The sequence below is a fragment of the Pyxicephalus adspersus genome, chromosome 12 (genome assembly GCF_032062135.1).
Source record: "Pyxicephalus adspersus chromosome 12, UCB_Pads_2.0, whole genome shotgun sequence".
Classification (NCBI taxonomy): domain Eukaryota; kingdom Metazoa; phylum Chordata; class Amphibia; order Anura; family Pyxicephalidae; genus Pyxicephalus; species Pyxicephalus adspersus.
Window position 1 is genome coordinate 922,813 of NC_092869.1, and position 9,677 is coordinate 932,489.

Sequence of the window (9,677 nt, forward strand, 5' to 3'; positions counted from 1 at the left end):
TTTATAATGATGCACTCAGTGATGGGATGGAGGACTCTTTATAATGATGCACTCAGTGATTGGGTGGGGGGCCCTATATAATAATGCACTCAGTGATTGGGTGGGGGACCCTTTATAATGATGCACTCAGTGATTGGATAGGGGGCCCTTTATAATGATGCACTCAGTGATTGGATTGGGGACCATTTATGAGGGGCTATGGGGGTTTGGGATACCTGGGACCCCTCAGGATGGGGAGGGGCTCAGTCACTCACCTTCATCAGGCCCGGGAGCTCTTTGCCCACCAATTGGTTGAACTCGCCCTGTGTCAGGGTCTCTTTCTTGCCCTCCTCACCGGCATGTTCAAAGAATGTGGACACGATGGTGACGATGGCACGTTCCACCTCTGTCTGTTCTGTGGCCATTTTCAGCTGGAGGGAGGAAGAAAGGAAGGGTCAGTTTTAGGTAGGGGAAGGTACGTGAAGCCAGGGGACCGGCTTGCTGAGGTGCAAATAGAAATGGGGCCAAACAGGTTTAGAATTTCCTACTATGTCCCTCTAACATTGACAGTGACCCCAATTCTTCATACTTCAGCTAAGCAGCACTTACAGCATGCTGAGGTGCCCTGAAATGTCTTAACATTGCACTTGAAGTCTCCTGTAGCTCAATCGGGGTAAATTTGTAAAAACCCCATACAGCTGGCCACATGTGGCACAATCTGCAGTCTGATTGGACACATCCTGATTGTCAGGAGCCCTGAGCAGACTTAGGAGGGAGGTGGTAATGCTGTGCACAGAGTAACAGTAGTAGTAATATACACAGTAATACTGGGAATGCAGGGGGGGAGTACATACAAACTTAGTAATAATGCACAGAGACACACATTTAGTAATAGCAGAGTAATATATAGAATGCCCATGATGTGCAGAGTATTAGTGACCCATCTGTGGATTACACTGTGACAAGGACGGGGTAACAGTGTGCAGAGTAACAGTGATCTGATAGGTAGTGAGCAGAATAACATTGTATGAAGTATTACTGAGAGGTGATCATTATCATCCTGAGTAAAAGTAACACCATAATAGTGAGACGACTCACAGACAACTGAGTGAGCAAGATGAGTAACAGTGAGTGCAGTAACAAGGAGTGATAGTAATACCAGCCCCCTACTAAGCAGTGAGATAGGAAATTGTGAACACAGCTGTATTATTGGTGAGCAGAGATATTGTACCTAGAGTAACAGAAGAGAAGAGTCATAGTACACAGAGTAAAAAGAAACAGAAATATACTACATAGAGACACAGTAAGCAGAGGCATAGTGCACAGAGGGACAAAGAGCAGAAACAGCACAGAAAGTAAAAGAAGCAGAGAAATAGTAACCAGAGTAACAGTGAGTAGAGTAATAGGCGAGGCATATTACACAGGGTAACAGTCAGCAGAGACATATTGTATAGAGTAACAGAATAGACATACTACACAGAGTAACAGTGAGCAGAGACATAGTCTATAGAGTAACAGAGGAGGTATAATACACAGAGTACCTGGGAGCAGAGATATAGTGCACAGAGTAACAGATAGCAGAAACATAATGTATAGAGTAACAGAATAGACATACTACACAGAGTAACAGTGAGCAGAGACATAGTGTATAGAGTAACAGAGGAGGTATAATACACAGAGAGTAACAGATAGCAGAGACATAGTGTATAGAGTAACAGAGGAGGTATAATACACAGAAACAGAAGAGACATAGTACTCTGAGTGACAGAGCAGAGAAATAGTGAGGAGAGACATTTTACACAGAAAAAAAAACAAGGAACAGAGACAAACTACACAAAGATACAGTGAGCAGAGATGTAGTACAAAGAGTAACAAGGTGCAGAAACATATGTACGGAGATATAGTACAGAGTAACAGTAAATAGTAACATAAATGTGGTCTACATCAGAAGTACACAGGGTAACAATGAGAAAGACACAGTAATTAGAGTAACAGAGGGCAGAGACACAAAACACAGATTAATAGAAGAGACAAAGCACTGTGTGTGACAGAGCAGAGACACAGTGCACAGAGTAACAGTAAGAGAAGGGTTACTTTTAGGGTAAAGGTAATTTTAGAGTATTAAAAATAATAAGCAGTGTGTCAGTGAGAAGGGTAATAGAAAGCTATGGGATAGTTGTTAGCGAGGTATCAATGGTAATAGTAACAGGAGTATCAGTGAGTAAGGCATTGGTGAGCAGAGTATTAGTGAGTCCAGCAGTTAGTGCACACCTGGTATCTGGGACAGGAAAGCGATGTTGCTTGGCTCCTCTCCTGCGCTCAGTCTGCACTTTGGCTCTCTGGATAACAAATTTGTTTTCTGACAGAGCAGTTATATGTCACCCCACCACACCCACCAATCCCGGCACTACAACAGCACCCACTGTTCTGCTGCCCTGACAGGAGCCAGTGTGCACCACTGGGGGCCCCACACCGCCCCCCAACCACAGCCCACCTTCTACACCGCCCCTCTCACCGGGTGCCATTAACCCCTCACTCCTCATCATTACTCAGCTCCTTGATACCCTCTGTACCCCAATACCCTCCTGTACATTATAGCTGTTGTCCCCCATCCTAAACCTGCCCTCTGAATACCCCAATACACTCCTGTTTACCCTTATACCTGCCCCATGTGTACCCCAGTACACTCCTGTTTATTATGACTGTCACCCCCATCTTAAGCCTGCCCTCTGTGTACCCCAATACACTCCTGTCTACTCTTATACCTGCCCCCAGCCTATACCTGCCCCAAAACATTTCTGTGTGCTACACTCATCACCCTCAACCTATACCTTCCCTCTGTGTACCCCAATACACTCCTGTGTGCTATACCCATCACTCCCAACCTTTACCTGCCCTCTGTGTACCCCAATACACTCCTGTGTGCTACACCCATCACCCCAAATCTATACCTTTCCCCCTGAGTACCACAATTCACTCCTGTCTACTCTTATACTTGCCCCCAACCTATACCTGCCCCATGTGTACCCCAAAACACTCCTATGTGCTATACCCATCACCCCCAACTTATACCTGCCCTCTGTGTACCCCAATAAGATCCTTTGTGCTATACCAATCACTCCCAACCTATACCTACCCTCTGTGTACCCCAATACAGTCCTGTTTGCTACACCAATCACCCCAAATCTATACCTGCTATTCGTGTACCCCAATATACTCCTGTGTGCTATACCCATCTCCCCCAACCCATACCTGCCCCCTGAATACCCCAATACACTCCTGTCTACACTTATACCTGCCCTTGTGTACCCCAATTTATTCTGGTGTGCTATACCCATTACCCCCAACCTATACTAACCCTCTGTGTACCCCAATACACTCGTGTACGTTATAACTGTCACCCCCATTCTCAACCTGCCCTATGTTTACCTCAGTACACTCCTGTGTGCTATACCCAACACCCCCAACCTATACCTGCCCTATACCTGTACCCCACTATATACCACAGCGTGTTATAGCTCTAACCCACATGTCATTCCTGCCCTTGCAGTACCCCCATCGAATACTTGCCCCCTGTGTACCCCATTATACACCCATCTTCCAAATTTTTCACCCCTCCCCCAATCTGATACCCGCCCCCTCCCCTATTTACCTAAATATATACCCTTTTCCTGGGTACATAAACAATTACACCCATCTGTACCCGTCTTCGAGTATACCCCAATATTCACTCATCTCCTAAGTACAAATACCCCCCTTCCCCCAATATCGGCCCCCTCTGTGTAAATGACAAGGAGCAACCAGTGGATCCCTGATATTCTCCATAGCTGCATACCCCAATATCAATATGTCTATGAGGCTTATCATGTAATTGGCTTTATCACAGCAGTCGCTAGATACCTGAGTGTGGCCTGGGTTGATCTGAGCAAACCACACCACCCGGCACTGAATTTTTCGGCACTGTTTCCCTCTCCCGGTGTTTCAATGTTACTGATTTGTAACCTCCCCCTCTGCTCACCTATTGTCCATAACATGGGTGTGTTATGGCAGTTGTAGTCAGACCAGTTCAGCTATTTTTATGGGACTTTCACCCAAATTCTCCGCTTTCACGCCATCTATACACAGTCTCATCTTTCCTAGGGAGGGTTAGTGTGTGACAATACACCACAGATATGTTGTCACTCTCTGCAATGTTGTTCTGTGTGTGGAAGCAGCGGTCTCTCTGCACTGACATGACCCCTACTGAGTCAGATCCAGAGTTGTCCAATGGGAAAAGCTCATTCTTCCTGCTGATTGGACAGCTGTAGCACTGACTGTGCAGGGGCATGTCTGATCTCTGCAGAGAGACCACTGCTTCTATTCAGCGAGCCATTATCTTTCTCTGCAGCATGCTGGCAGGCTGTAGCTGCTTGGTATCTCCACCCCAGATCACCAGCTATACAGACCGGTCTAATAATTGGTTGGCAGGTAAAGACACGGACCGAGAGAGGGCAGCAGCCATCCTGAAAAGCCCCAGAACCAAAGTGGTTACCCCACAACCTACAAAGAAAGCCTGGCCACCCCAACATCCCAGAATGTCAATCACTCCAGCCCATGGCAAGTCATGTGACTGCTTTTGGGCCCTGCCATTGGTTACACTAACATTTGGATACATTGTATCTCTATTAGACTGTGAGAGCCAATAGGATTCCTGGTGACTATAGACAGACAGTGAAAGTCACGCCCCTCAGTCTGACGCATGCACATAGCTAAGACAGGGAACCCCCAGTATGTTTAGGGAGCAGACATAGGGAATCAGAGCATACAATTCCTTACTTGTAGGGATTTGATACCTCCTACTTACAGGCACTGCGGTGTAATGAAGCGTCTGTCCCTTTAAGTCATTCCTGGCCTGCTGAAAACAGGATGTGTGCAGGAGGAGGAGGAGGAGGAGGAGGTGTGCTGGGATGACTGAGGCCTCTTCATAGCTGGGAATCCCTGACTCATCCCAGGGAGATTCCTTAATCCCAGCTGTAATGGAGGGTAGAGGACAGCAGGGGGCAGTGTGAGTGCAGAGTGGTGTGTAGGGTGGCACAGCATGAATAAGGACCTGCTCCCTAAAATGAACTGTTTATTATTGATGAGGTCATTGTCTGCAGGAGAGAGGACATGAAAGAAATGGACAAATTACCTGCGGAATATGAGGTGCTACGTGGAGGGACCCTGAGGAGAAGAGCTTACAATCTATCTCGGAGGGATGGAGGTTAGAGGTCCACCATAGACTGCAGGACAAAATTATAAAGCGGTAAATGGTTATCAGATTAAATGTGTTTTTCACACATTACCTAATAATGCACATTTTTACCAAAATGCACGAAAGACGCAGCTGGCGCGGCGCCCTCTGGCACGGTGCATTGATGTGCAGAGCTTTACACACTTTTATTGAGGTGTGATCCCACATTGTATTGGTCATTTTAGTGCTGCTGATCTCCTGGAGCCTCCTTACACTCACTTCTTCTCTGTATAAAGTCTGGCAATAGCTGCATGGGATTTCTCAGGGAGGGATTCTTGATGGTAACAGCAGTGGACTATGTGGAACAGCCCCTAATGGCATTAAAAGCCCCCATGATGTGGTGACACCGCAGGAGCAGATCGGGAGGTGGTCACAGACAGGATAGCTTGTGCTGTCCCCCCACCCAGCAGCCATTGATGCTGAAACACAAAATAAACCATGGAAGATGTTCCACCTGAACTGAATAAAAGTGAGGAGGGAGAGAGACAAGGAGAGGGGAGAAAGAGAGACGGAGAAAGAAGGGGAAAGAGAGAGAGGGGAGAGAGAAGAGACAGAGTGCTGGAGGGAGTGGAGAGATAGAGGAGAGGAGGAAAGAGAGAGAAGAGAGATAGGGTGCTGGGGGAGAGGGGAGAAAGAGAAGATGGGGGCAGAAGTTGGGACAAAAGAATGGAGAGAGAAGAGTGATACCTTCCATACAAATGTCACTCCGCTCAGACCTCTGCACTATATGTGACCTCTCTATCACTTTGCTTTTCTGTCACAGTACAGCTGGTCGGCCAGCGTCTACACAGATGGTAAAATGACGCCCCCTAGTGGTCATGCTGTCTTTGGCCATGGCCTCGGTGGCTTTGTAAGAAATCTGGCCCTGGTGACCGAATGCTGTCACCCTATAACAGGAAATGCCTAAACAAGGTCACCAAGATCACCATGCTTTCATGAAAAGCGTAAACCTAACAAGATTGACGTCTGTTGCATAATGGCTTAAACATGTTCCATATCCAGGTACTAGATGATGAACAGACTCATTAAAATAATTTTGGCTCCCCTGACTGAGCCAAATCCTCCTTCATTTTTGTCTCACATGTACCTCCTCCCAGACACTGCAGATCACAATGGGAGGAGTCAGTGGTGTCAATCGAGAAAACAGTGGGAGGGGCTATATGTGGCCGATTGTAAGAAGTGTCCCCACCACACTTCATCCCCCCATCTTTACATCACAGTGCTAAAATGAAGGAAAGGTAGGAGACACATCACAGGAGAGGTGACTACAATGGCTCTTCTATGAAAGGACTGCTTGGTTAGGGGAGCAGACAGGTTCTCTTTATATCCAATGAAGTCATAATCCGGGCCAACATATGCCAGGTCTTATTAGAAACAGATCCATGACTCATTTGATACTTGGGTAGTGTATAACCATTATTATTTGGATTTCCTTATAAAAAAAAGTCGGGAGTACCGGGCCCTTTCCCAGCATGCTCTCTGTTATGTAAACAAGGAGCACAATCATGCCCTGTGTGTAGGGACAGCTGATACCGGGATCCCTAACATAGGACGCGGCTCAATAACAGCAGCTGACTGGCATCTCAGAAGGTTCTCTACATGTTGGGAGTCCGGTTTCTCTGGTCTCCTGGGTGATGTACCTTCTGCTCCACAATGATGGTATGGAAATAAGAATGGTGACACTTGAGAAGGACAGACCTCATTGTTTGGGATGAAATAGATACGCTGGAGGAAGAAGATGAAAAGGAGACCAGCGGTTGAGGAGGAGACCAGAAGTGAGCAGTCATCAGCAGCAGCTACAGAGGAACCTCCAGCCTGGTGAGTCCGGACATTGACCGCCATCGGTGCCGTGAGTTACTCCTAATGGAATAATTCTCTGGTTGTCTTCTTTTCTATCTAACACCAACATTTGATCTTTTTCTTCCTGAAAATTACAGCTCTACACTTCTTTGGTTTCCCCCGTGGTCTTTTTTTAGATAGCCAACCTTGGCTAGTCCCAAGAACTTCTGCTCATTGGTCCAGTTCTTCTTCTGTCCATCCACCTATCCATCCATCAGAGCTTCTCCAATTGTCCTTCCCTGTAGAACCAAACTCCTCTAGGTTTGTGAAGGTTCCCATCTGTCCAGGTCATGGTAAAGTACTAGCTACTGGACCATTGTGCAATGCCGAAGATGATTCCCTGCCCATCCAATTGACTTCCTCTTCTTAGGTGATTGTAGTGTGTAGTCACCATAATCCAACCACAATGGTACCATGGAATATGCTGTAGTAGAATGTTAAAACACCTTATTAAATCCAGCCACCACCAACCTATTTCATGACACCATGGTGATTAGATTAAGGGTAGCCCAAGTTGTCAAAGTTCTGGGGTATATTCCTGACATGCATCAGAATTGGGGAAACCACTGTTGTTCAACTGATGTGAAACAAGTCTTCTAGATTTCTCCTCAATGCATTAGATAAGAGCTTCCAAGATCAACATTTGATATGCCAAGTTGAACCCTTTCTTTCTCCATTCCCCAAGTCAAATATCACCGCTCAATGTTTTGATCTCTGTAAAATAAACATGCCACCTCCTGTGTGCCTTGTTGGGGGTTCTTTGCTCAACCCTCAAAAGTTGGACCACCTACTTTCTGAGAAACTACTTCTCTATGACCATAAATTCATATAATTTTCAGTTCATCAGTCAGATATCTGTATTGTCCATACAAAGTCTTCTCATCTTCTAACCAACCGGTTTTTGGACTCCTTAGTTCATCCTTTCAAATCTCCAGTTCTTTTATTGTCCATCAAAAAATGTTTCCAATGTTTCTCCTCTGTAAAGATATCTGTATTCTAACACATATCCAATCTTAGTCTTCGCATCTTCTAACCATCCAGTTTTTGGACCCCTTAGTCCATCCATCTAACTCTCCAACAAAAAATGTTTCCACATTCCATCTTCATAATAGCCCTACTTGTCCCATTTAGACATCCTTTGTACAACTCCATCTCCTAATACATGGCTTCCACCTATTCACTATTAAATATCGATAACAATTAGACCCTTTGGTAATAAACCAGACAACTACACATTGACCTATAAATCCATTGGGAGCAAACCTTTGTATATCTTGGAATTACAGTATTTGTCTTCCTCTTCTTCTTTCTAACCACAATGACTCATTTCATCCAATGTTCTCAGTTGATGGCAGCATTGATCCCCCGCTTGTAATCCAATTCTGCTGTCCCACCAAACATCCAACTATATCCTATACAAATGTGGCCACTCACAAAAACAAAGTCCTTAATTCTCCAATTTGTTTGGTGAGACCACATGTCTTCCCATTATGTTCCTGGTTTCTTGCAGTATGAATCAACCATTGTGTTTTGTTCTTGAGACCTTTGTCCTTCTCCATCTGAACAATAGATATCAATCATTTCATCATTTTCAGATAATCAACCACAGTATTTTGGTGGTGCACCCATCGTCCACTGACCTGACCATCCAAAAATGTCACAACTGGAGAGAGCCATGGAAACCCTTATTGAAGTCTTCCACACGTATTCTGCTCGGGAAGGTGACAAGCATAAGTTGAGTAAGAGGGAACTGAAGGATCTTCTACAGAATGAGCTTGGAGAACATCTTGAGGTGAGACAATGAGATGGGGCGTCTTCAGCTCTGCACTTTTTGGGATTTGTAGAGTAATTTGGCCACCAATATTTGGATAACATGCTTTTATTTATATTCAGGGCTGGGTAGACAATTTCCAAGTGTAGGAGAAATTCTTGATATGCCAACTACTAAAATGAAACCAGACATAAAATATGCTAACCCTAAATCTTAGTTTAATGTAGGTGGGCCAGGGCAGGGCAACGAATACAAAGATGGATTAAACTTCTTTGTCTTCCTTTTCTAGACACAGAAAGACGCCGCCGCGGTGGACAAGATCCTAAAGGAACTGGATGAGAATGGAGATGGGGAGGTGGACTTCCAAGAGTTTGTCATCCTGGTGGCCTCTCTGACCGTGGCCTGCAACACCTTCTTCTGCGAGAACAGCTAGGACGCTCCGAATGCTCATTTAACTATCCCGGAGCCTCTTGTACACAGATTGATGTCTCAATAAACTAGAAATGTACCATTTATTGCCTTTGTGTTTCTGTTTTCTGCATAAGAATATCTGAAGTGGTGTTTCTCCTCCAGGAGGGGCTAGGGGTTCATGGAGCAATGAGCTTTTTGCGCCTCTCAGGTCAGTGTAAGTGACACCAATGATGTTTTTGGATCTGTAACATTCTTCCCACTGGCCAGCAATGTAAGAGGAATTATTCCCACTGACCACCACACCAATATACTGAGAGATGTGGATTTGGTAATTCTAGAAGGGTTCTCTGAAGACCTGAAAGTTTTTTCCCCTCACTAAGCCACACCGGACATTATTTTCCCCAC

General features: G+C 45.4%; 2 protein-coding genes across 6 annotated transcripts in view; one reads left to right on the forward strand and one right to left on the reverse strand.

Moving 5' to 3' along the window:
- The window catches only part of LOC140341903 (protein S100-A13-like), a 6,363-nt gene extending 1,411 nt beyond the window's left edge, over nucleotides 1-4,952 (reverse strand). The window contains exons 1-2 of one of the 2 annotated variants that reach the window (XM_072427836.1): nucleotides 4,823-4,952; nucleotides 255-410 (exon numbers count right to left, since the gene is read on the reverse strand). In XM_072427836.1, coding sequence (XP_072283937.1) covers nucleotides 255-404 — 150 coding nt within the window. In that variant the 5' untranslated portion in view covers nucleotides 405-410; nucleotides 4,823-4,952. Of the gene's footprint in view, nucleotides 1-254; nucleotides 411-2,250; nucleotides 2,407-4,822 lie in introns of those variants that run through there. The other variant, XM_072427837.1, reaches the window with a different exon arrangement.
- A 32-nt stretch (nucleotides 4,953-4,984) lies between these two features.
- Nucleotides 4,985-9,368, forward strand: LOC140341904 (protein S100-A1-like). 4 transcript variants are annotated; one of them, XM_072427838.1, is made up of 3 exons: nucleotides 4,985-5,263; nucleotides 8,686-8,882; nucleotides 9,151-9,368. In XM_072427838.1, the coding sequence occupies exons 2-3, from the start codon at nucleotides 8,745-8,747 to the stop codon at nucleotides 9,292-9,294; spliced, it is 282 nt and encodes a 93-aa protein (XP_072283939.1). In that variant the 5' UTR covers nucleotides 4,985-5,263; nucleotides 8,686-8,744; the 3' UTR covers nucleotides 9,295-9,368. The 4 variants fall into 4 exon arrangements, with proteins under 4 accessions (XP_072283939.1, XP_072283942.1, XP_072283940.1 ...); XM_072427841.1 differs by lacking the exon at nucleotides 4,985-5,263 and adding an exon at nucleotides 5,904-6,253; XM_072427839.1 differs by lacking the exon at nucleotides 4,985-5,263 and adding an exon at nucleotides 6,266-7,069.
- Nucleotides 9,369-9,677: the final 309 nt, after the last annotated feature.

Excerpts from the sequence above, each read along its gene's own strand:
- LOC140341904 (XM_072427838.1), top strand. The coding sequence starts at position 8,745 with ATGTCACAACTGGAGAGAGCCATGGAAACCCTTATTGAAGTCTTCCAC. Across the intron at positions 8,883-9,150 it reads AGCTTGGAGAACATCTTGAG|ACACAGAAAGACGCCGCCGC; the intron begins GTGAGACAATGA and ends TTCCTTTTCTAG.